The sequence below is a fragment of the Geotrypetes seraphini genome, chromosome 14 (genome assembly GCF_902459505.1).
Source record: "Geotrypetes seraphini chromosome 14, aGeoSer1.1, whole genome shotgun sequence".
NCBI classification, from domain to species: domain Eukaryota; kingdom Metazoa; phylum Chordata; class Amphibia; order Gymnophiona; family Dermophiidae; genus Geotrypetes; species Geotrypetes seraphini.
Window position 1 is genome coordinate 56,402,121 of NC_047097.1, and position 27,301 is coordinate 56,429,421.

The 27,301-nt window shown below is 44.5% G+C and overlaps 1 protein-coding gene and 1 long non-coding RNA gene across 4 annotated transcripts in view; one reads left to right on the forward strand and one right to left on the reverse strand.

Annotated features, from left to right (window-relative positions):
• ALPK3 (alpha kinase 3) overlaps positions 1–27,301 on the reverse strand; it is a 103,055-nt gene that overhangs the window by 74,434 nt on the left and 1,320 nt on the right. For 2 of the 3 annotated variants that reach the window (XM_033920650.1, XM_033920651.1), the window contains 2 exons: positions 18,914–18,952; positions 6,236–6,357 (listed from right to left, as the gene is read on the reverse strand). In XM_033920650.1, the coding sequence (XP_033776541.1) occupies positions 6,236–6,357; positions 18,914–18,952 (161 nt within the window). The remainder of the gene's footprint in view (positions 1–6,235; positions 6,358–18,913; positions 18,953–27,301) is intronic. The other variant, XM_033920652.1, reaches the window with a different exon arrangement.
• Positions 18,600–27,300, forward strand: LOC117348465. The gene is made up of 3 exons (XR_004536995.1): positions 18,600–18,957; positions 20,492–20,567; positions 27,169–27,300. It is a non-coding gene; the product is annotated as an uncharacterized LOC117348465 (long non-coding RNA).

Sequence of the window (27,301 nt, forward strand, 5' to 3'; positions counted from 1 at the left end):
ACTGGCACCAAGATACCATTATGGCAGGGGGGTTCCTCCAATCCTGTCCTAGAGGTCCACAACTCAGCCCGGCTTTCAGCAGCTCCACAATGAATATGTAACATAATAAATTACAGCAGATAAAGACCTGAACGGTCCATCCAGTCTGCCATTAGTTATGTATGCGATCTATTTGCATTCGCTGCTTCCACTGTATGCAAATAGATCTCATGCGGTATTCATTACGGAAATCCTGAAAACCAGGCTGGGTTGTGGACTTTGAAGCCTGGATTTGAGGACTCCTGCACTATAGAGTTCTATTGTGAGTTGAAATAGATTTGATTTTTATTAATTTGATATACCGCATTATGGGGTCCTTTTACTATTTTATTTATTTATTCCATTTTCTATACCGTTCTCCCAAGGCAGCTCAGAATGGTTTACATTAATTTATTCAGGTATTCAAGCATGACTAAGGCAAGCTAGCGACTTAGTGTATAGTCTATGGACTCGTTAGCGTTTAACGCACGCTAAAATGGCTAGCACGCCTTAGTAAATGGACCCCTATGCTAACTAGTATCAAAGTGGGCACAGTAAACTATAAATAACAAATACAGTGGTCCCTTGGTTTACGAGCATAATTCGTTCCAGAGGCATGCTCGTAAAACAAAATACTCGTATATCAAAGCAAGTTTCCCTATAGGAACTAAGGGAAACTCGCTTGATTCATTCCCACCCACCCCCATCCCCCGAGGCCAGCGGCGTTGCTCTACCCCCCCCAAGAACCGGCATTGCTCCCCCCACTCATGAAGGCCCACACCCCCACGTGATCCACCATCCCCCCGCTCGTTTCGCCCCCCCCCATTTGTAGTGCCCCCCCCGTGATCTGTCACCCTCCCCCCCGCGATCCGGCACCCTCCGCTCGCATCGCACCCCCTCCCCGCCGCGATCCAGCATCAAAAAGGCACCCACCCACCCACCCGATCACATTTCTTACCCCCCATTTGGCACCGGCACCAACGCACAGGACATGCCGGTGCCGGTGCCCGAAGATCTGCCTCCTTCTGCGCTGGGCAATGGGGGGATTAAGTGACATCTCGGAGAGAGCGGGAACACGAAGGCCTTGAGCATGCGCAGTACTCAAGGCCCAGCGCAGAAGGAGGCAGATCTTTGGGCACCGGCACCGGCATGTCCTGTGCTTTGGTGCCGGTGCCGATGCCAAATGGGGGGTAAGAAATGTGATCGGGTGGGTGGGAGGGTGCCTTTTTGATGCCGGATCGCGGGGGGGACGGTTGCAGATCGCGGGGTGGGGGGGGGGGCGCTCGTAAATCGAGGCACGCTCGGTGTCCGAGGCCAATTTTGAGAATGTTTTGCTAGTCTTGCAAAACACTCGCAAACCGATGCACTCGCAAACAACATCAAATCATATTATACTCACAATTATTTCCCTATAAAATGTAGTGCCATGTTTTTAGGGCTTTGCAAAACATCACATCACATAACTACTGCCACCTAACTAACTGAGGAGAGTGTGGCGCAGTGGTTAAAGCTACAACCTCATCACCCTGGGGTTGTGGATTCAAATCCTTGCTGCTCCTTGTGACCCTGGGCAAGTCACTTAGGGCTCCTTTTACTAAGTTGCGAAAGTGGTTTTAGCGTGCGCTAAATTGCCATGCGCGCTAGACGCTAACGCCAGCACTGAGCCGCCGTTAGTTCTGGCTGCGTAGCGTGGGTTTAGCGCATGCTAAAATTCTGCACGCGCTAAAAACGCTATCGCAGCTTAGTAAAAGGAGCCCTTAATCCCCCCCCTCATTGCCCCTAGATAGATTGTGAGCTCATTGGGACAGACAGGGAAAAATGCTTGAGTACCTGAATAAATTCATGTAAAGTAGACTCACAAAGTACCATAGTATGTCTAAGTGCTTTGAAAACAAGCTCTACCACTAGGCTACTACTCACCTGTTCAAAAACGGAGGCAAATGAGCCGTTAAAATTATTTATGCTCCTTGAGGGCATCCGGCACTATAAGACTACTGTATTGCAGTTTATAGGTAAATGGTAAAAAACAAAAGGAATTGACCCCAAAATATCCACAAAGAAGAAAATCCAGAGAAAATCAAAACAAACCCTGTGGAGTGACGATGTTCCTAAATGGACTTTATTTGAAAGTGTCAAAGTTCCAAAGGTACACTAGAATCATCCACATAAAATAATTCCATCCACATAAAAATAAATCATCCACATAAAATAATTCCATCCACATAAAAATAAATCATCTACATAAAAGCCCTTTCCATTGCAAATGCAAGCAGTGTCTCACTTCCGGCTCACCACACAATTGTTTCCCACGTACTCACCTTTATAGGACCCCCAGGGCCCCCTGAAGAAGACTTTTTACATAGAAACATAGAAATAGACGGCAGATAAGGGCCACGGCCCATCTAGTCTGCCCGCCGCAATGACCCTTCCCCACCTAACTCAGTGAATAGATCCCACGTATCTATCCCATTTGGCCTTAAAATCAGGCACGCTGCTGGCCTCAGTGACCTGAAGTGGAAGATTATTCCAGCGGTCAACCACTCTTTCAGTGAAAAAGAATTTCCTGGTGTCACTGTGCAGTTTCCCTCCCCTGATTTTCCACGGGTGCCCCCTGGTTGCCGTGGGACCCTTGAGAAGGAAGATATCTTCCTCCACTTCGATGCGACCCGTGAGATACTTGAACGTCTCGATCATGTCTCCCCTCTCTCTGCGTTCCTCGAGTGAGTAGAGCTGTAACTTATCCAGCCTTTCCTCGTAAGGGAGATCCTTGAGACCCGCGATCATCCGGGTTGCCATTCTCTGGACCGACTCTAGTCTCAGCACATCTTTTCGGTAATGCGGCCTCCAAAATTGCACACAGTACTCCAGGTGTGGTTTCACCATGGATCTATACAATGGCATAATGACTTCAGGCTTACGGCTGACGAAACTCCTGCGTATGCAACCTATGATTTGCCTTGCTTTGGAGGAAGCTTGCTCCACTTGATTGGCAGCCTTCATGTCCTCACTGACGATCACCCCTAGGTCACGCTCTGCTTCAGTTCTTGTTAGGATCTCGCCATTTAGGGTGTAAGTCTTGCATGGATTTTGGCTGCCCAGGTGCATGACTTTGCATTTTTTGGCATTGAAGCTGAGTTGCCAGGACCTAGACCAGCGCTCCAGTAGTAGTAAGTCGTGCATCATGTTGTCGGGCATTGAATTTTTGTCTGTTGTACTCTTGGCCACTACATTGCTTAGTTTGGCGTCATCAGCGAATAATGTTATTTTACCTCGGAGACCTTCTGCCAAGTCTCTTATGTAGATGTTGAACAGGATCGGGCCCAGGACGGAGCCCTGTGGCACTCCACTGATTAGCTCCGTCGTTTCGGAGGAGGTGCCATTCACCATTACCCTCTGAAGCCTACCCTCAAGCCAGTTCCCAATCCATTTCGTCAATGTGTCGCCCAATCCTATAGAACTCATCTTGCTCAGCAACCTGCGGTGTGGTACGCTATCGAATGCTTTGCTGAAGTCCAGGTATACGATGTCCAGGGACTCCCCAACATCCAGCTTTCTCGTCACCCAGTCAAAGAAGCCGATCAGGTTGGATTGGCAGGATCTCCCCTTAGTAAATCCATGTTGACGGGGATCACGTAGATTCTCCTCGTTCATGATCGTATCCAATTGGCGTTTGATTAGAGTTTCCATTAGTTTGCTCACTATTGATGTGAGACTCACCGGTCTGTAGTTTGCTGTTTCCATTTTGGAGCCTTTCTTATGAAGTGGAATGACGTTAGCCATTTTCCAGTCCAACGGGACGTTACCTGTACTAAGGGAGAGATTGAAGAGCGCGGATAGCGGTTCCGCCAAGACATCACACAACTCCCTGAGCACCCTGGGGTGTAGGTTGTCAGGCCCCATTGCCTTGTTAACCTTGAGCTTTGACAGCTCGCAGTAGACACTGCTGGGCGTAAACTCGAAATTACTAAATGGATCAGCTGAGTCAACCCTTGTCTGCAGCTGAGGACCAAGTCCCGGCGCCTCGCGAGTGAAGACTGAGCAGAAGTATTCATTTAACAGTTGGGCTTTTTCCGAGTCCGTTTCTGCATAGTCTCCCTCTGGTTTCCTGAGGCGTACTATCCCACCTGAGTTCTTGTTCCTGTCACTGATATACCTGAAAAAGGATTTATCTCCTCTCTTTATGTTCCTTGCTAAAGACTCCTCCATTCGGAATTTGGCCTCCCTAACTGCTGTTTTGACTGCTTTTGACTTGGCCAGATAGATTTCCCTGGAGTCCTGTTTCCCTGATTGTTTGTAAGAGATGAATGCTTTTTTCTTCTCCTTGATGAGGTCCGAGATCTCCGCAGAGAACCATTGTGGCTTATTGTTCCTACTCCGTTTACTTACCGATTTAACATAGCGGTTTGTTGCTTCCTGTATGGTGGCTTTCATAGTTGACCACATTTCTTCCACGCTATCGGTTTCTGCTTGGCTTTGTAGCACCTGGTGAACGAAGTCTCCCATTTCTTTGAAGTTTGTGTCCTTGAATTTAAGGACCTTGGTCAGTGTGGTAGATTTAGTGAAACCTTTTCTGAGATTGAACCATACCATGTTGTGGTCGCTGGAGGCCAATGTGTCGCCCACCGAGACCTCTGTGACACTTTCTCCATTGGTAAGTATCAGGTCTAGGATTGCCTGATCCCTTGTTGGTTCCAACACCAGTTGCCTTAGTCTTGCTCCCTTCAAGGAGTTTAATAGCCTCCTGCTGCTGCCTGAAGCAGAGGAAAGCGTGACCCAATCCACATCAGGCATGTTGAAGTCACCTAACAATACTGTGTCCCCACGCAAAGTGATATTCTCTATATCTCCGATTAATTCCATATCTTGGTCATCCTGTTGTCTTGGGGGTCTGTATACTACGCCAAGATACAGGCATTTGTCCTTCCCTCTGGCCAAATTTACCCAAAGGGATTCCCCAGTGTACTGTACATCTGTGATTCTGGTGACTTTAATGTCATCTTTAGTATATAATGCTACGCCTCCTCCCATTTTGCCCTCCCTGTCCCGGCGAAGCAAGTTGTAACCGGTATGACCATGTCCCACCCGTGGGAGTCTGTGAGCCAGATCTCAGATATCGCCACCACACCCAAGTCGGCATTTGTCATTTCTGTTTCCAGTTCCAGGATCTTGTTTCCCAGACTGTGGGCGTTGACGTACATAGCCCTCCATGTTGTATGTTGGTTATGTCTCAGTGGGGACATTCCTGCTATAGCAACTAGGCCACCTTTAGCATTATTTGCATGTCCCGTACTCTTCCTAGACCCAGAGCTGCAACGTGCACCTTTCCCGGACTCCCCATACCCAGAACTACAGTTTATGCCTAACCCAGACTCAGAATTGTGTGTACCCTGTGGGGGTATTCCCTCTTGAGCAACTTGACTTCCTATAATACAGTTTGCAGTGTGTATTCTGTTGCTGGACCCAGGATTACAATGTGTACTTCTCCTAGTCCCAGAATCACAATGTGCACCCCTCCTAGATCCAGAATTACAATTTGAACTCCCCTTAGATCCAGATTTACAATGTGTACTCCCCTTAGCCCCAGCATAACAATGTGACCCAGAATTATAATGTGACCCTGAATTATAGTGTTTACTTACTTTAGTCTCCCTTACTTTAGTCTCAAGAAGAAATTGGTAGCTTAGCTCGTCAAGTAGGTTGTTTGTGCCAGTACCCTCCCCCAACTTACCTAGTTTAAAGCCTTGTGAAGTAGGTGGGCTAAGCGGTGTCCCAGGACGTTCTTCCCTCTTCTGGTCAGGTGTAACCCGTCTGGTCCCTGTAATCCTTGCAGTGCCTCTCCATGGTGCAGGAACCCAAAGTTCATCTCCTTGCACCATCCTCGCAGCCAGTCGTTCGCCCTCCGTGTTGGGTCCTGTATCCCTAGCGGACTAGGTCCTTTAAGGCTTTTATGTGGATGATTTTTATGTGGATGGAATTATTTTATGTGGATGATTTCAGTGTACCTTTGGAACTTTGACACTTTCAAATAAAGTCCATTTAGGAAACATTGTCACTCCACAGTTTTTTTTTGGTTTTCTATAGGTAAATGGTACCATCATCATCATCATGTCAGATACCCCAAAGAGCTGTTCAAAATAAAATACGGTTTCAATGCAAGCATGATGGCTGTCACCCTAAACGCTCCTGGCAAGCTGAAAAGGAGATAATGCAACATTACCTGATACCAGACAGGTGAACTTGACGTCACAGTCCTTCGACACCGCGCGGGATTTTAAAGTGGTCTCGAAACATGGCTGGGTCTCCTCCGTCAGCTGTGAAATAATCGCACAAAATGTTGTTCTGAAACAAAGACAAACAGCAGTTTTCTTAGGAAAGTGCCATCGCAGTGAGAGAGTAGCACTGAGAAGTCAGTGTCGGTGCAATTATGTACAGGAGCTTCCAAACCACAGATACTGTATTTTAACATACGTTCCCTGATGAAGCTTCTGTAAATGCCTTCAGTAGCCTTTCAAGTGCAAGTCCATGGGACAGAGTGCAAACTTTTAGCAAACTGGATGTATGAGAGCAAAAGTGGTTGACTCCATGTGAAGCCGTAGGCGGGTCAATATTGAAAGCGATTTAACTTGCTAGAAATGGCTCCTTGCTGGTTAAAACGCCAATTCAGGGCTAACTTCTAATTTTCAGCTGCATTGAACTGGTTAGCACTGAACTGAAAACTAGCTGTTTGGGGAGGGGGGGGGGCAATGCTCAGCACTTCACCAGACGAGTTTAACTGCATAAATAGGTCTGCATAAAAGTCAGTCCTATCTTTATGCAGTGGCCCACAGCCAGATAAGTGCCGAATATCACGCTTATGTGTTACCTGGATCTGCAAACCCAGAAATTCTGTGAAGGTCCCTGGAATTAGCCCGACATTGGATTTCTGGGTTTATATATATATATATATATATATTTTTTATTTTTATTTTTTTTTTAATTATTAAATTTAATAAATTTATAAATTCATGTAAACCGTTCTCCCAGGGGAGCTCAGAACGGTTTACATGAATTTATACAGGTACTCAATTATGTTTCCCTGTCTGTCCCAGTGGGCTCACAATCTATCTAATGTACCTGGGGCAATGGGGGGATTAAGTGACTTGCCCAGGGTCACAAGGAGCAGCGTGGGCTCGAACCCACAACCTCAGGGGGCTGAGGCTGTAGCTTTCACCATTGTGCCACTCTGGAAATCAAAATGTTTTAGAAGTGAGCCGAGTAAAGGACAATCAAGCCATTGTGACATCACTGATGAGGTTGGCTCTTATTGGAGGAATGAGGCATTGTGACATCACATTTTCAGCTCTGGTTACCAGAAACTTTTCATACTATTTATTCAGTTTTCTATACTGATTCTCCCAGGGGAGCTCAGAATGGTTTACATGAGTTTATTCAGGTACTCAAGCATTTTCCCCTATCTGTCCTGGAGGGCTCCCACTCTATCTAATGTACCTGGGGCAATGGGGGGATTAAGTGACTTGCCCAGGGTCACAAGGAGCAGCACGGGTTTGAACCCACCACCCCAGGGTGCTGAGGCTGTAACTTTAACCACTGCACCACAAAATGCTGATTGTCGCCAGCTGAATACGAGGCCAAAGTTTTCAAACAACTCACAGATTGCTTCCATCATTTTACCAATAGAACAGTGAATCGCACCCTGTGTGCCATGGCGAGATTCCGGGTGTAGCGCCAGGGATTGAGTCACTTCTGGCGTCAGCGCCTCTCCTCCTCTCTGCCCCCACGCGAACCTCATCTCGTTGTCCCCAAACTCGGGGCCGTGTATGGAGGGCCTTTGAGCATGCATGGATGTCGATGTGATGATGTCATGAGCGCACGTGCAATATCATCGCTTCGACGTCCACGCATGCTCAGAGGCTCCGAGCTCAGGGAAAATGAGACGAGGTTCGTGTGCGGCGGAGCAGGACGGAGTGTGCCACACGACAACATTTGTTCCGTTAGTGCGCAGGAGCAAAAAAAAAAAAAAGTTTGTGGGACACTAAGAACTTGCATGGGAGACAGATATTAAGGACAATTTCTATAACATGGCACCGCATTCTTGAGCCACTTGCATGTATAAATGTATAGAATAGAAGCACTTTCACAGGTAAGTTGGAATAAATCAACTTTGTGCTATTCTGCAAAGGTGTGTCTAAGTGGCAAAGTGGAGCATGGGATGAACATGGCACGGTGTCTTCCATTTAAATGCACAACTTACAGAATATAGTACGTTATAGAACACAGAACATAGAACATGACGGCAGAAAAGGGCCTCGGCCCATCCAGTCTGCCCACACTAATGGCCCACCCCCTAACTACCTCCATGAAGAGATCCCACATGCCAAATAGAAACATAGAACATGACGGCAGAAAAGGGCCACGGCCCATCTAGTCTGCCCACCCTAATGGCCCACCCCCTAACTACCTCCATGAAGAGATCCCACATGCCAAATAGAAACATAGAACATGACGGCAGAAAAGGGCCACGGCCCATCTAGTCTGCCCACCCTAATGGCCCACCCCCTAACTACCTCCATGAAGAGATCCCACATGCCAAATAGAAACATAGAACATGACGGCAGAAAAGGGCCACGGCCCATCTAGTCTGCCCACCCTAATGGCCCACCCCCTAACTACCTCCATGAAGAGATCTCACATGCCAATCCCATCTTTTCTTAAAATCTGGCACGCTGCTGGCCTCAATTACCTGTTGTGGAAGATTATTCCAGCGATCAACCACCCTTTCGGTGAAGAAATATTTTCTGTTGTCGCCATGAAATTTCCCCCCCCTGATTTTCAAAGGATGCCCTCTTGTTGACGTGGGTCCTTTAAGGAAAAAGAGATCCTCTTCCACCTCGATACGGCCTGTGACATATTTGAACGTCTCGATCATGTCTCCCCTCTCTCTGCGTTCCTCGAGTGAGTACAGCTGCAACTTACCCAGTCGTTCCTCATACGGGAGATCCTTGAGTCCTGAGACCATCCTGGTGGCCATTCGCTGAACCGACTCAACTCTCCGCACATCTTTTTGATAGTGCAACCTTGCCCCATTTAGACATCTGCCATTATACCAGGTCTACTACGACTTATTATTTCTATAGCGCTGAAAGGCGTACACAGCTCTGTACATTTTAACATACAATAGACAGTCCCTGCTCAGAAGAGCTTACAATCTAATTTAGACAGGACATTTCAGGGTTGGGGAGGTTATAGTGGATATAGGTATCTGACAGCAGCAGGGTCCATGGCTAGTGTTAATGGGGGGTGGGGTTGCCAATACTGGGTTATGCTAGCATTCTATAACAGAATCTGGGTGTTCAGGTATTGTTCTAGAGCAGTGGTTCTTAAACCTGTCCTGGGGGACCCCCAACCAGCAGGGTTTTCAAGATATCCCTAATGAATATGCATATAATAGATTTGCATATAATAGAGATGACAGGCATGCAAATCTGCCTTATGCATATTTATTAGGGATATCTTGAAAACCTGACTGGCTGAAGGTCCCCAGTACAGGTTTAAGAACCACTGTTCTAGAATAATATCTCAATTGCATAGCATCAGGCCTAAAAGAAGTCTCCCACTTACAGAATTACCTTTTTTGTGCGAAGCCTGTCATCCGTGACAGCTGTAAGATATCCTTATCCTAGTGTTATTGCTACTGAAGCCCAATAGAATGGAATAAGGAACAACTGTTCTCCTACACTTGTGAGGGGAACCCATATATCACACATAGGAATCGTTTCAAAAGGGGACCTCGCCTTGCTAAATCCTCAGCTGCACATCCGTCCACCAAAGGAAAACAATCTCTCTATGCGATGAGAATATAATTCTCCTCTCTGGAACTAATCACGGGATGCCAATTAATATAACCGCAGGCAGAGAGATGGGTATCTGCAGTCACAGGCAGGTAATGACTGTGCAACAGCCCAGTTCATAGCTGGGGACAAATCTTTTCACACCGACGCAGCCATGGATCTAGACAGAGCTTACGTAACACGTTTTCAGGGACAGTGGAAACGCAGCAGGGAACAGGGCACCACGGAAGCCTGAGGGCTTCAAACAAGCCATGCCAGTTTCACTGCATTCCACCACCAGTCTTGTGCCTCTCATTAGTGCTGAAAATATAACAATAATCTCCATTGCACACTGCAATGAAGTCACAAAGCTAATCCCACTTTAACCAGTTGTACTCCTTCCTTGAAAATGATATCGAATAAGCTGCCTAACCTGTGTTATTACCCTGCAGATACCATTGAGCATTTAGCTAGTCTCTCTGCCCTGTCTCATGACTGTAGGTCTTTTCTTTCTTTGATGCCAATTATATGATTTTAATAATAATAATTTTATTCTTATATACCGCCATACCGAAAAAGTTCTAGGTGGTTCACACCTAGCTAATACATGGGATACAGATAAAATACAAATTAGAATAATGGACTTAAGAACAGATAAAGACAGAAAGCATTTACAATCTAATGCAGAAAATACCGGCATGGCAGGGAAAGAAGTAATACATAGATCAGATCAAATCCATCAAGTTGAATATAAGGAACTTGATTAAAAAAATGAAGCAGAATGCATTAAGATGTAAAACAGAGAAGCATTATGGCAGATAAAGGTCAAATGGCCCATCCAGTCTGCACTGATTTGATTGTGTTTGAAAGGCGGTATATCAAGTAGTCTGCAGCATCTACTGCAGTGAATAGAGCAGAAACAGAAAAAGAAATTTCCATGTAATTCTAAATTGCTTTATAATTTCAGTACAATTACCACCCAAGTAATATGTCTAAATAGTCATCATTGCAAATGCCTTGTAAACCTGGCATTCCTTTTCAAATACCGAACTGTGTTATGTGGAATGTCTGTATTGGTCCAGAGCTAAAAATTCACTAGGCCTCATTTTCTCCCATTGTATTTCCAACTAATTCAGCTCTCATAACATGGAACCCAGAGAGCCGGGACCCACTTGGTTGGGCAGTGTATTGATCTTTGGAGCACGCCTCCTTCCCATTTCACACGCATTGCTTGAACGGCAGTAGAAACCCTGACTCTCGGCCAATACTCTTCTGCTGTCATCACCAAGGAGAAACTGTAAGAGTATTGGGCTCTCCCTGTATTTGTGAGCTAAGGCGATACATTCCTGCCCGGCAAGGATGGAAGTAGCTAGCAGTGTACGAGAACTAAAGATGAGATGGGCCAGTGAGACAAACAGCAGAGCAGAAGTGTGAGAGATTTCTCAAGTCTGTTGGCACCACCAGGAATGGGACTTCCAAAACGGAGAAAGAAAATTTCCTCTGATTTTAAGAAAAAGTTAGTTATTTTAAAAGCCCTATTCTCTGAACCCCCTCTGGCCCCCTCCAATAATGTCCCTTCTTTGCCCTCCCCCACAAAACCACAGCAAGACACCCCACCGGTGGGCCCCTTGCCCCCCTCAGTATGTAGGCCCCCTCGGGTCTACCTGTATTCATGGTGGTCCAGGGGGTTCCGGGGAACAGGAGCATAGCCTCCTCACTCTTGTCCCTTGCAGGACCTGTCCAAAATGGCTGCCACATCCTCTGATGAGAGTGTAGCAGCCATTTTGGACAGGTGCCACAAGGAGCAGGAGTGATGGGGGCTGTATTTCTTCCCCTAACGACCCTGCTAGACCACCAGGGATAAAGGTAGGCCCAGGGGGTACCAACCTGGATGGCTAGAGGGTGGGGGGCCTTCCCAGCAGGGTTTTGCCATGGCCTAGGGGGAGGGGAGAAAAAGCAGGGGCAATGCCTCTGCTTTCTCTCCCCTCCCCCTAGGCCATGGTTCAGAGGCTCTATTGTTAAAATATGAAAAATAAAAATAAGGGGGTGCGGTCCCGATATTCAGTGCTGAAACCTGCCCATGATCCTCCCATTTTTGATTGAGCCATTAAAAAATTATGGTGCCATGTTATAGAACAGGGTACAGGGGAAATCTGAACTTGGATCTGCGAGCAAATTCTAGTGCCTAATACTCAATACTGTATATAGAATTTAAGGGTATGTATGCTAGTGGGCACGTACAGAAACTTCTAGAAAACCACCATTTGCACACTTTCTTCCTGTCTCCAACTATAAGAATTCCCCCTTAATGGACAACTCTCAGCTGAGAATGATCTCTCACTGATGTAGGTATCTCTCACCCTGATAATTCTATTTGTGCCACTGGGTACTTCCTGAGCTCCAAAAAGTTTCTACCATTATAATAAACAACCTTGATCTCTATAAGGCACTCAGCAACCTAATGCAATCATTTTCAACTCTGGTAACTCAGTCAAAAATCTTTAATGAAAGCGTTTCTTAAGCATTGAATTAACAGAAATTATTGGCTGCCTGTGAATGATCAACCAAGTTGCATTCCATATATTCATTGTGATGGATGTTCATTGGTGATCGGGTTTTTTAAAATGTTGACCATGGTGTTTAAAAACATGGATATTCAGCACTGCTATAACGATAGGCTCTAAATATATGTAGTAGTGACCACTACCAGCTGCAAAAAATAAAAAAGAGGAAAGAAACAGTCCTATATGAACCACTTAACTATATAATACAGGTACAAAATCCTTTATTCAAAATCCTTGGGCCCAGGCATATTTCGGGTTTTGGAATTTTTTAGTTTTCAGAATGGTAATGTTAAGTCAAAAAAGACAGACCATAAGACCTTAAAATTGCCACCAAACTTTTTTTTTTTTTCCATTTCAAAATAAGACAGACAAACACTTCAAGCCCTTTAAACACAAACTTGCTCACCAAAGAGCCTTCAGTCCGTCATATGCTTGCACTGGGTGACATGTTCCTGCCTTAAATTTTCAAGTAGGACAGATATAAAATCAAATATAGGAGTGAACATCCCAACAATTTTCCAACACTGACAACAGCTGATAAACGAGCTCCATGTTGTTAATGGAAACATTATTTTTCACCAAAAGTTCTTGAGGTGGATGTGCAAAACAGTTTTCTAGAACTAGTAAAACTTCACAGTTCTCTTCCAGCCCAGCTTCTCTACAATGAGCTCTTGCTGATGGCACAAAGTGGTTGTGGAACCAGTCACTAAATGTTTTTTTGGTAACATATGCTTTCTTATTAACATAATAGTTCACAGGTAGATGACATACACCCTTGAAACATTATGGATGTTGGCTTTTTCCAATCACTGCCAACTATAATTTGTGTGTGCCCAAAGCATTGAGCACATGCAAGAACAGTTACCCTGTCCTTTGTGTCCTTAAAACCAGATGGTGCTCGTGTACCATCTGTTGTCAGTATTTTTCTAGGAACATAGCACCAGTGGAGAGCTGTTTCATCAGCATTGTAAATTTGTTTAAGACCAAGGTTGCCATCGGATATCCTCTTACCAAATTCATCAATGTAATTTTCAGGTGCAGAAGCTTTTTCACCACAGATTTTGAGATATTTAACATCATGGCACTTCTTAAATTTCTGCAGCCAACCTTCTGAATATTCACACTCACCATCAATGATCAGTTCTTGATGGTCATTTTTGGCTTGCTTCATTACCATAAAACCAGTCAATGGCATGCAGTCACACCTTCTTTGCCAAACCCACTCAATTAGCAGTCTAAATCTTCATTTTTTTTTGCCCTATGCAATGTTTTTCTGGTTTATATTCATTTCAGTTTTCATTCATTTCTACATAAAAACATAAGAAATGCCTGCACTGGATCAGACCTGGGGGTCCATCCAGTCCGGTGATCCGCACCCGCGGAGGCTCAGCCAGGCGTACTCTGGCGAATACATTAGTCACTCATATCCCTCAATGTGTCCTGCAAGAAGATGTGTGTCCAATTTTCCCTTAAATCCTAGAATGGTGGTTTCCTCCACCATCTCTTTCGGGAGAGAGTTCCAGGCATTCACCCCTCGCTGTGTGAAGCAGAACTTTCTGACATTTGTCTTGGCCATGTCCCCTCTCAGCTTCAGGCCATGACCTCTGGTCTGAGTCTGGGTCACATTTGCCAATGTGAATAACACTGTTTCTTGCTCACCATCCTTTCCCCCTGCTGGTGAGTGAGCTTGCTCCATTTTGTCGATTCCTTTTAGCAATTTAAAAGTCTCTATCAGATCCCCTCTCAGTCTTCTCAAGGGTGAATAATCCCAATTTTCTGAGGCGATCTTTGTAGCTCAGGTACTCCATACCTTTTACTAGCTTTGTCGCTCGCCTCTGCACCCTCTCCAGCAGTGTTATATCCTTCTTCAGGTATGGAGACCAGTGTTGGACACAGTATTCCAAGTGTGGTCTGACCATTGCTCTATAAAGCGGCATTATGACCTCCCTTGATCTACTCGTGATTCCCTAATTTATCATTTCTGGTCATCACTCTCATTGTAAAACTTCAACAACTTATCTTTCTCTATGGAATCTGCATCTCTCTTTGACATTTTCCAGCCCTCTGACCTTTCTGCTTCTTACTGCCACCCTGGAATCTGCACTTCTCCACTTTACAGCCCTCCAATCTGAATTGCACAGAGATCAGGAGACACGCATGCCCCTGCATTGGTTTCAGAGTGTGTCACATTGGAGAGAAATCGACTACTTCTGGTTCGCATCAAATTTCACTTTTTAGAGCTTTTCGGTTTTCAGAATTTCGGAAAAAGGATCTTGTACCTATAACAGGTGAATTTCATTATTGGGCATAGGAACTCGATAAGTGTCGGGAGCAGCGCGGCTCACCCTGCTACAAACTGCTAGCGCAGTTTAATAGAAGAGGCCCTTAGAAGTGTGGGCTACTGTTAATATGTGTTATTTTACCATAGGTCTCATTTTATGCAATGATACTTTGGGGGGGGGGGAATTCATGAAAAAGCGTTAGGACCTTTGAACAGAAGGTAGGGCCTTAATGCACATTAAGGAAATTAACACGCACTAAATGCTAAGAAGCCTGCAAGACCTAATGCTGTTTGATGAACTCCCCCTGTAGTTACTAAGTAGAGAATGACACGGTGACAAAATTCATCACCGTTCCCATCCCCGCGGATAACCGCGGGAAATAAGCCCATGTCATTTTCTAGTGTCTATTTCATCCTCTGTCCTTCTACACCAGCATTCTACAAAGCAAAGCTTGCGGGTCAGTGGTTGTGGCCATTCATACTCTGATTCTTATGTGAGCCAAGGATAATGAAACCATTGTGACATGATTGGCTCTTAGGCACTGGTGGAATGAGGCATTATGACATCACAATATCTGCTCTGGATACTAGAGACTGTCATTCTTTAGTGTCTATCTCAACCTCAGTCCTTCTACACCAGCATTCTTCAAAGCAAAGCTTGAGGGTCAGTGGTTGTGGCCATTCATACTCTGATTCTTCCCTCTCTCCTTAAAGAATGACATGAAGATGGTTTCCCGCGGTTAACCGCGGGGACGGGAACGGTGATGAATTTTGTCACCGTGTCATTCTCTATTACTAAGAACTAGAGTTAACAATAAATTAACACAGCAGTAGCTCATGTTAGCAACTACACTCCTTAACTTATAAGTCCTTAACAATGTTGATTCGAATGAAATTTTCCTGACATTCTATTATAACTTTTCAAAAGGAAAGAAAGGAATCAAAGTCAGGCAACTGGTAAATCAGGTGTTCTTGAATACTTCCAATGTCTAGAGAAAAATAGGAAAATATAGAAATGGGAAAATAATTGTGGACTGTTTTGCCTTACAATATTCCAGAGAAGTTAAAAATCAGGGGGGAGAAAAATCAGCATTCAAGTGAGCAACTACGTCCAGTATTAGAGAGAAAATGAAGACAGAAGTGAGCGTCCTGCTTTGAGTTAAAATTCAGGATGATGGCTTTTTGGTACTGGATCATATTGCAAGACCCTGCAACGAGAGAGGCTATGCAATTTCCTCTATGGCTAATGCCACTCTCAGGAGTGGCATGAATGCAAATACAGTACCAGAATGCTGTGGAAAGTTTTTCGTGAGGGTGTAGGACAAGCCAATGAAAGCACTTATAGGCCACTGTGGAAATCAAAGGAGAAAGATTAAGACATTAACCATGACCACTAGCAATAAGTCTAGCTTTACAAAATGTGGCAATTCAGCGGTCTTTTGATATGAATATTAAGCAGTGGCAGAATATTTATGGTGCACTTTAAAATATAGTTCATTACCCTGAATTACTTTTCACGTGTGATCTTAAATCTACTCATTCAATGAGGCAAACAAGTGTGCAGTTTTAGAAGTGACAAACAAATCCCAAACATAGAACCAAGTATAGTGCCCTTGATGTTGGGGAGGGGAATGATCACGTTAGCAAAGGGTTGTGAACTGGCTCCAGTTTTCAGGGCAGACCGGTCCAGCCCTACTTTCACTCCACTGCATACATGGACTCCCTGTCTTTTCTCAGGAAAAGCTATTTGAAAATCAGATATAGGTAAGACTAGATCATGAAGGCAACTTAGTTCTGTTGCAAGGGAGCAATATGGTTGCCATATTAGTTCACTTTAAAGCACTTTAAAGAGATTCCAGGTGTGCCATGAGATGCCGGGGAGGAGGAGAGATGCAGGCGTCGGCTGATTGCCTACAAGATGTACCTCTCGCGGCAAGAAGCACATACTGTAGGCAGTCAGCCGGTGCCAGCGCCTCTCAGGTTCTTTGCGCCTCTTCACTTCCAGCACCCCCCCCCCTCCCCACTGGCGGCATGGACGTCAACGCGAAGGCATCATGCCTGCATGTGACATCGTGGCCTCAACATCTGCGCACTTCGGGATGGCCTCCAGCCACGGCCACCACGTTTAGTGTGCCACAGCTTCGCAAAATTTGCGAGACACTGCTTTATCGGTTAATAAAAAAACAACAACAAAAAAAAAGAGACAATATATAAAGTGATACTTTTTATTGAATACCATCTTTGGCTAGCTTTCGGAACAACTCCCCTTTCTGACGTCATCACAGTTAGTCAACAGGGACCAGATTCTTTAAATGGCACCGAATTCAGTGGGCATGCATGGCAATCATAAGGGTCCTTTTACTTAGGTGCGCTAGAACGGCTAGCACGCCTTAGCAAAAGGACCCCATAGTTAGGCGCTGTTTGTAGAATTATGTTCTCTGTATCAGCACCGCAACTCTGGAATTCATTACCATTGCAGTTAAGAGATGAAAATAACTTAAGCGATTTTAAAAAGAATTTAAAATACTTTTTATTCAAGGATGCCTTTAACTTATAAATTACTTTTGAGCTCTTCCTCTTTCCCTTTCTTCTTCTTTTCCACGCTTCTTTTCCTAATTCTTTCTTTTTTATGTTGATATCTTTTTCATTATTGTATAAATTTATTAACCCATTATATATATTTGCTATGTAAATCCTCCCTTTTTTTTTTTTTTTAAATTGTATTCATTGTATAAATTGCTAGTTTTATAGTATCTTATATGTTTTTTCTTATTTTAGTATTATGTTTAATTATATGTCACTTTTATATATTGTAATTCGCTTAGAAACAATTTTAATTAAGCAATTAATCAAATATAAATAAAACTTGAAACTATTAAGCCAGGGTTTTCTTGGCCTAATATAACAGCGCCTAACTCCCAATAAATCTGCCCCTAATTACGCCTACTTGTCGGGAGTTGCCTCCATATAGATGCCTACAGCGGAATTGTAGGTATCTACTGTCTTAGGCACCTACCAGCTAATTTTTTAAAAAAAAATTCATTTCTTAATTGGTTTTTAGTGTGCTTTCAATTATCAGCACCAATTAAGCCAGTTAAAAAAATTAATGCACACCCTGTTATAAAACCGTAGCGTGGTTCTTAAGAATTCTACGAGCATCAGAGCTGTTACCGCCGCGGCTGGCATTAAAAACCATGCTACGGTTTTGTAAAAAGGGTGGGGGGGGTTAAGTTAGGTGCCTAACTGTGGGCGCCTTTTATAGAATTAGGGCCCAAATGTATCATTAGTTCAATAAAAAGATATTGCCTCATATTCTTTTCTTTTTATTAATCAAGCTCTTAAGAAGAAGCCAAGGAGACATTGATTTAAAAAAAAAAAAAAAAATCGAATATACACTCATTATGTGTATTGAATCATAAGCAAACAAACCGAGCACATGGAGATTTCCATATGCAAGTGAAGAAAGAAATATAGAGGAGAAAGGAGTAAACAGGGGTACATCATTTGATGCCCATTGGTCACTGAAGGCAGTGGTGTAGTAAGGGTAGGAGGCACCCGGTGACGTGCCCCCCCCCCGCCACACACTCCATACTCGCACTCTCCCTTCCCCCCCCCCCGTACCTCTTAATCTTCGCCAGTGCGAGTGACTTTTCTCCAGCATGCTCCTCGCACCAGCTTTGGATTTCCCTCTGATGTCACTTCCTGGCCCCCTTGACCCAGAAGTGATTCAGAGGGGAACCAGGCTGGCCCGAGCAACAGGCAGGAGGAGTTGCTCGCACTAACGAAGATCTACGGAGCTACAGGGTGGGGGGGGAGGGACAGAGCAAGCGGGGCATTGTGTGGCGGGGCGGTTCTGGCACCCCCACCGACTCGGCGCCTGGGGTGGTCTGCCCTTACTACACCACTGACTGAAGAGGCACTCACTAATTCACAAACTAGTGTTCTGCTCAGAAGCAGGAATGCACTATTTCTTGGAGCAGAGCCCTGAAGACTAAGGATGTCTCTCCAGCATTCAGCCTTTTTGTCTCATAAACAAATAAAAATCAGAACTACAAATCCAGGCATGCAATGGGGTAAAAACAGAACTGAGGCACCTTGCCCTGAAAAGTGGACTCATTTGTAAGCCTACCTTAGCATCAAAACATGGAGTGTTAGTAAGTAAAACCCAGCATACCTCCAGGGTCAGAATCTCACCAAGCAAACTGGAGAAAACGTAAGTTTACCTTGCAGATGGATAGCGCAAGAGCTGGCTGCTTGAAACGCTACGGTAAGTAAAAAATGGCAAACACAAAAGATTAGGCAGAAAGCATGGAAAATAAGCAAGAGTCATCATTTTAGCAGTAGGAGCTGCACAAAAGGTCTGATGAACTGATTTCACCTGTGTTTATGGGGGGGGGAAGGGGAAATAAACCCTGATAAGCATCTCTAGAGTACATATTCAGTGATATTGAACCAGAGAGTGCCACCGAAAATGCACTCTGACTGCTCCAGCACTATCCAGTTACGCCCTCATTCTATAGACAGTGTCTAACTCCTAGGCGCCATTCAACGCGGTTATCAATCAATCGCTAGGCGCTGTTTATAGAATCACACCTAATGGCACCTGAGCATTCTTAGGTCCTGTAGGCGTTGAATCCGTAGGCACACCGTCACTTAGGCCAGGGTTTTGTTGGCCTAAATGAGCGCCCTAGGTCAGGCACCTACCAGCGCCTAAGTCAACGCACACCCAAACTCTGCCCCGAATTCACCCCTAGCTACGTCTACTTGCTGTTAGGTCCCAGTAGGCGTCTTGGTGTAGGCGCCTACCTGCAAATTAATTTTTTTTAATCGTTTTTAAATGGCGCGTTCAATAGCAGCATTGATTGAGCCAATTAAAAAAAGACTGTTAGGTGCCTAGATCGGCTTGGCACCCAACCATAGGCGTCTTTTATAGAATCAGGGCCATAGTGCCAGAGCAGTCCAGAGGCAGAGTCAGGGCAGAGCCAGAACTTATCCAGTTGGTAGCGATATCAGTCCATTAACCAGGTACATTTCTGAATAAACCTCCCTCTTGTACTAACGCACAGCGTGGGCGTTAGCGCCGGCAGCGGCGGTAACTGCTCCGACACTCATCAAATTCCTATGAGTGTCGGAGCAGCTACCGCCGGCGCTAAAACCCACGATATGTGTTTGTAAGAGAGGGGGGAACGTTAGGGAGGCACTTGTCCAGCTAGTGGTCTGGATGTCAGCCAATATGTGGAGAAGTCCCGGTGGCTGCACATTTCTGGATATTCAGAGCTGGAATCCAGGTTAAGGTCCAGCATTGAATATGCAGGTGTAAAAAGCCCCCCCCCCCCCCAGTGGCTAGCATTTAAAATAAATGTCTCCCACTATGGGTAAAATATCCAGGGGCTGGGGAGAGGGTTAGTCAGTCGGATTGCAGATGGAGAGGTTCTACGGGTCATGAAGGCATTGCTTTAGCACATTAGACTATGGGTTAATCGCTTGGCTGCTCTGGACTGCCAGTTGTTATAAGCAGCGAAAATAGCCTGGCAAAATAAGATCCAATACTGTGAATTAACAATAACTAGGAGTTTACCTGTTAAATGTAATGTGGGGTTTCAAGGTCATGAGGCTTCTAGCTGGTATAAGCTTTTATGCTCTTATTTACTTATGAAACCTCTTTTTGGCCTTCAATTTGTTTGGTCTAGAGAACTGCAGTGTACTCTTTCATCTGAGAATTGGAAGAAGATATGGTCTCAAAGGATACGATGTAGGGCTTCAGCCTCTTTGCGACAAACTCTTTACTTTGTGCTTCACAGAACATTGTGGACACCAGTTAAATTACAGAAATGGGATGCTTCCAGTTCTAATGCATGTTGGAGTTGAAAGAAGGAGGTGGGTACACTGGACCATCTACTGTTTTATTGCCCGCTGGTTCAAACATTCTGGCAAGAAGTTTGGAATAAAGTACAATGTATATTGGATATGTGGAACATGCTGTTACTTCAGTAATCTTATTGACGGTAAACAAAAATAAGTCGTTCCTGATATTGTCTGGAGTGGCATTACAGTTAATAGTCAAAACCTGGAACTATTTTACTCTTTTGAACTTTCATTTTTGGTGGGAAACAGCACGCCTCTATTATCGACATGAAGCTTATTTAGCTGAAAGATCTGGGAATATGGCCTCCTTTGTAGAGGTGTGGGACCCTTTAAGCAGTCTGTGTGATTGTATGAATGACCTGCCAGACAAATGGAAGGGTGAGAAGTTGGGGGGTTTGGGTGAGGGAGGGATGGGTAGATAAGATATCTTCCTCATGTATGCGTATGTTTACATATGATACGACTTATTTGTGAAATGCACTATTTGTAAGATGTTAAAAATTTAATAAAGATGGAACTAAAAAAAACAAACAAACCCCAATAACTAAGAGCAAAATTTACTGTTGTGTTTTTTACAAGCATCATTAAGGCCATTAAGGGGTTTAAAAAAAAAATAAAATTGCAGACCTCTGCGGTAAAAGCTCCAACATTCATTGAATTCCTATGAGCAAGAGAGCTTTTACTGCAGTGATTCGTGATTTTTTTTTTAAAAACCTAACAATTTCCTCTATGGCTAATGCCACTCTCAGGAGTGGCATGAATGCAAATACAGTACCAGAATGCTGTGGAAAGTTTTTCATGAGAGTGTAGGACAAGCCAATGAAAGCACTTATAGGACACTGTGGAAATCAAAGGAGAAAGATGAAGACATTTGATAAAAGGGGGCCTAAATCATGTCAAACCTTCAAATAATGTGGACTTATGCCCAGCCAGGTGTGCTTTCCAAGGTAATACTCTCTGTGCACTGTAATAAAATGCTTTTGAAGCAATTTTGAATTTAAGTTTGAAGCCGTCGGATGGATGAAATCAAAATAGTAGGGATGCGCCCCGCTGAAACGAAGATTTCTGTTTGCTTCCAGATGTCCTGGATTTATTCACATTTGTTTTCAATGTGCATGTCGTGTGTTACAATGTTTGTGACGTGCACAAATCAATAGTACACAATTCATGTAGATATGCAGCCATGATCAATTTTCGCACACTGAAAATTTTAGACACTCAAACAAACCGAGCACAAATGCACAGCCCTGCAAAATAGCTTTACTGTGACAGGTGACATAAACACCATTTTGATCCCATTTCTGTTTCAATTTGCATTTTCTTCACTGACCCCCCCCCCTTCTATGAAACCGCGCTAGCGGTGTTTAGCGCAGAGAGCTGCGCTGAATGGCCCGCGCTGCTCCCGACGCTCATAGGAACTCAATGAGTGTCGGGAGCAGCACGGCTCTCTGCGCTAAAATACGCTAGCGCGGTTTCGTAGAAGAGGGGATGAATGTTAGTGCCACCTTAAATTGTAGTTGCCTTGATATAATTAATGTTGGATTCCTTCAGGTTAAAACTCTAAACCAGTGCTCCCTTGGTCATTTAAACAATACTATAATATTTATTATCTAATGAGGCTCAGATTAGAACATACTGCACTGCCACTTTGTTTCAGGCACTGGAAAACATCCTACGCATAGGTCGCAAATTTATCTTCCTTCTTTCTATGCTTATTTTTGCTTTTATATCTCTTTTTTCTTTTGTGTTACCCACCATATGTGTTTTTCCCTAAATGCTTCTTCTCTTTCTTTAAAGATTGTAGTTCATCTCCCTCACCTTCTGTACCACTTATTTATTTGTACGTATATACTGTGTATTTAATTGTATAAAACTCTTCTGTTTTGTCCCCTATTTTTAAAATGTTCTACGCATTGAAGTATTTGACATTGTGTGTACAACAAACCTTAATAAAACTTGAAACTTGATGTGTGTCGAAACACATTGAAGCTCATTTTCAAAAGAGAAAACCATTCAAAAATATGGCATAAAGTGGCATTTGGACATCTTGTTTACTAAAATGTCCAAATTGCCATTTTTGAAACACATTTTTTTAGTGGACAGTTTTCTGTGCTGTTTGTCTGCAATGCATCTAAATCTCAAGGGGGCTTACTGGGGATGTGTTTTGGTGGAATTAGGGCAGACTTATGATTTGGACATTTTTCCGCAATAATGCCTCTAGCCGCAAGGATCAAGTTTTAATTAGGAATCACTGCCTTCAAGATCCTGACAGGGAATGCCCTATTCTAGGGTGCCTCCAACAGATATTCTGCCAGAAATCTTTTCCACTTAAAATTGCTAGCATGCAACAATATAAAGTCTAAACTAATCTAAACTAAACCTTAAGTTTATATACCACATCCTCTCCATAATTATAGAGCTCGGCACGGTTTACAAAAGCTTAATATAAGGAAGGAGCAGCATAATGGGGTTGAAGGTTGAGTATAGGGGGGAAGAGAGCCTTACATTTTTGTAAATAGCCTAGTTTTTAGATGCTTTTGGAATAGTTGGGAGGAGCCCAGATTCCGTAGTGGGGCAGAAAGGTTGTTCCAAAGCCCCTGTGATTCTGAAGAAGAGAGATTTCCCTAATCTTCCCGCAGAGAGGATACCTTTTAGCGAGGGGAAGGATATTTTAAATTTTGGGGTGGACCTGATGGTGTCGGGACTCAAGGAGTTCCAAGATAGTGGAATTAGGGGAGGGAGGATGCCTACAAGGCAAATTACCTTTATCCATCCAATATCAATTAGTAGAATGCTGGAACCAACTATCGCTTATACTACGAACTCGTGACCACTACCTCAGGTTCAGAAAACTTTCAAAAGCATTTCTGCACCGAGACCGGGAGACAACCCAGAAGTAACTGAAATGGTAATTCTACAGCCCATTTCTAAACTGTCCAATCAGTGGCATAGCGAGGGTAAGCAGCTCCCAAGGCGGTGGCGTCCCTTCCCCGTACCTTTATAACTTTGGCATGAGCAGCCACCAACTTGCTGCCCACGTTGGCTTAAGCGCTCCATCTGACATCACTTCCTAGGTGTGGGTCCCGGAAGTGATGTCAAAGAGAGCACCGAAACCGACGCGGGCAGCAAGATGGTGGCTGTTTGTGCCAAAGTTAAAAAGGTATGGGGGGAGGAAAGGGGCATGTGCGCAACAGGAGGAGGAGGGGGTTGGAGAGGAGGAGGGCGCCCAGGGCAGACTGCCTCCCTTGCTATGCCACTGTGTCCAAAGCAATTCCTGGGACAACAATAAGCCAAAGATGACCTACTTGAACTTCTAACAATGTATTTGTAACTATGACCCAACTAGCACCTCTATTGAATATCCCTGTAACTTCCTGGGTAACGGACCCAACCTGTTATAATGTAAAATTTAGAATATCTGTTTTCTCAATTGCTGGTAAGAATCTCTGGAATTCAATTCCAGGTATGATGAGATTATGCAAAGATCATATGTCTTTCAAGAAATTGTTAAGAACACAATTGTTTGTAGACGCCTTTCTCTATCTCTGTGGTTATTATTTGTTTCAGGATTGAATAGTTTTAGATTTGAATAATTCTGTATTAAGAAAACTTTGGGCTCCTTTTACAAAGGTGCGTTAGGGCTTTAATGCGCGCGCTAGACCTTAACGCCAGCATTGAGCTGGTGTTAGTTCTTGAAGCATAGCGCGGGTTTAGCGTGCGCTAAAAACGCTCGTGCACGTTAGTCAAAGGAGCCCTTTGGGGGGGGGGGGAACTGACATTTGTTTACTGCATTTTACAATGTTTTTGTTTGAAATTATGGACGTTAATCTCTTTTGTACATCGCTTAGATTTAAGCGATTCATACATTTTTAAAAATAAATAAAATCTAGAATTCTGATGAATAAATACATGTAAAAGTATCGGGAGGGAAGAGAAGCATAGGAAGTGAGGACTGGCCATATCTGGAAGAATGAGTAATCCTATCCTATATTAAGCATTGAATAGAATGCGTAGAGACTCATTTCCCAGGCACCGGCCTCACAAACCAAACTCCAACCCCGCAACGGGCTCTTGTTCATTTCTAATATTACTGGCCCTTCTCACATCATTACAAAACCTCTTGCTCACCTTCCAAATCAGCCTCACAAGACTTATCTAAAATGGGGAATATAAGTGTAAAGCTAATTTTAGATGTAATCTAGGCTGACCTTGCAATAGCTGAGGAATATTTTAGCATCGTGAGCGAGGAATCGTATCTTCAGCTCTTCCTAGTCCCCTGCTACTATTACCACGAGCATTTCCCGCTCCCTAGTTTTGATAGCAAAGTGGAATGAAGACCATAACCTCTGCATTTCTGCAGGGGAATTTTGAAATTCTTCTTCACCCCCCCCTCCCCCCCAAGGTGTTTATAGTGGTGCCATAAACCTCTCTAAAAATATAGAGAGAATTATATGGTTATATGAATTAGGAAAAGCTGCACATCAAACTTCCGTCGATAAAATCTTTCTGCCATTAATAAAAAGGAATTAAGGGCTCCTTTTACGAAGGCGTGCTAGCGTTTTTAGCGTGCGCTAGCCGAAAAACTACCACCTGCTTAAAAGGAGGCGGTAGCGGCTAGCGCATATGGCATTTTAGCGCACGCGGGCCCTAATGCACCTTTGTAAAAGGAGCCCTAAGTATAATAAACCAAGGCAGGGGCCTGGAATATTGGTGATACTCAGCGGTTCCAATCTAGAGAGTTGCATGGGGACAGAAATCCCACCCATCCCTGCCCGGATCCTCTCTGTCCCCACCCATCCCCGCCAGGACCCTCTCCGTCCCCGCCAGGATCTTCTCCGTCCCCACCCATCCCTGCCAGGATCCTCTCCATCCCCACCCATCTCCGTCAGGATCCTCTCCGTCCCCACCCGTCCCCGTCAGGATCCTCTCTGTCCCCACCCATCCCTGCCAGGATCCTCTCCATCCCCACCCGTCCCCGAAAGGGACCCTCTCCGTCCCCACCCGTTCCCACCAGGATCCTCTCCGTCCCCACCCATCCCTGCCAGGATCCTCTCCGTCCCCGTCAGGCTTTTCTATGTCCCCACCCATCCCAGTCAGGATCCTCTCTGTCCCCACCCATCCCTGCCAGGATCCTCTCCATCCCCACCCGTCCCCGTCAGGATCCTCTCCGTCCCCACCCGTCCCCGTCAGGATCCTCTCCGTCCCCACCCATCCCCGCAAGGAATTACCTCCATCCCCGTCCGTCCCCATAAAAAGCAGCAATTACTTCTGACAGGATCATCAATTCCACAGCTTCTTTTGTGTTTGCGCTGCTGTTTTCCTTGTGGAATCTCTTTGGTGGAACCCTTTTTTTGTTTTCTGTTCTGGTAATTAACTTATAAACTGCCCTCTTTTACTAAGGCTGACGTGTCCATTATATTATATGGACGAACTCTGCTTCCAAAGCCTTCCATCCCCGTGGGAGTCCCGCTGGCTAGAGGGGGTCCCCGTGGGAGTCCCGTGGGCCAGAGGGAGGTCTCCATGGGAGTCCCGTGGGATAGGGGGGATTCCCACGGGACCCCCACGGGACCTGCGGGATTCCCGTGATCCACGTTCCCGTGCAGACCTCTATTCCAATCCTAAAGCAGGAATACTGAAGGTAGGATGAAGCCCAGCTCACCCTGCTCAACAGCAAAACGGATGATGTGAACATCAACCCCACAGGGAAATCAAGCAGAAGTTACGCTTGCTTTTTATTCCAACCAGCCAGTCAATCAGATTCAGAACTGCTGAAAAATCTCCCCATTGCAATGTAGCGGTCGTTACTGGAAGGGACAGCTGATGGCTATTTTTGAGTGAGATTAGACTGTCCTGTTTTCCCCTAAAATTAAATGTTTCTATCTAATCAGCCCTTTACAGCTGTGAAATCAACCTCGCCTTCACCCTGAAAGACCACAAAGGACTGTTATATCACGTCACTCTAATCCCCAATTACTGAACAATTTGCCACTTGGCTGTTTTCCCAGTTATTTTACCGTTATGTTTTAACTATGATGTGAGTTGTTCATGTTAATCCACAACGATTGTATTCTGCCTTGGGCAGATGTATTCATGTAGGTGGTTAATAATTCCAATCAATTCTTCATTCCCATCAAACTACTATTTTCATTAGGTACACAACTTGGAGAGGAAGTTATCGATACGGGCTATTTAAGGCGTGCTATTTTACTGGTAACCCCAGTTACTACTAACCACCCCCTCCCTTTTACTAAACCACGATAGCGGTTATTAGCGCAGGGAGTCACGCTGAATGGGAGCAGTTGCAGAGCAGTCAGCGCGGCTCCCTGCGTTAATAACCGCTATCGCGGTTTAGTAAAAAGGAGGGAGGGGTTAAATCTCATTGTATAAAATAGAACCAGTGCTATAATAGCAAGAGTTAGTGGCAAAATAACCTGTCTTAATAGTAACCCACATTGATAACTAATGTCCCTTGGTCCTTCGACTTTTTTCTCTACGGAAATCTTTCCGACGTGGTTAGTAGCCAAAGTGGCTACTAAAAGTTTTTGAAAAGCACTGAAAATTTGGATGTTTCAAAATACTTCTATAGTTTACAGTTAAAACTTACTACTTGCAGATGTAGGCGGTTGGCAACACAACAATGAACAGAAGAACAGAAAGCAGGAACAGGAACTACAATGTCTCGATCCCTTTCAGAGTTTGTTTTCTTAAGGAATAATTAGTGGGTTGGATTTAATCTCGGTTGTTTT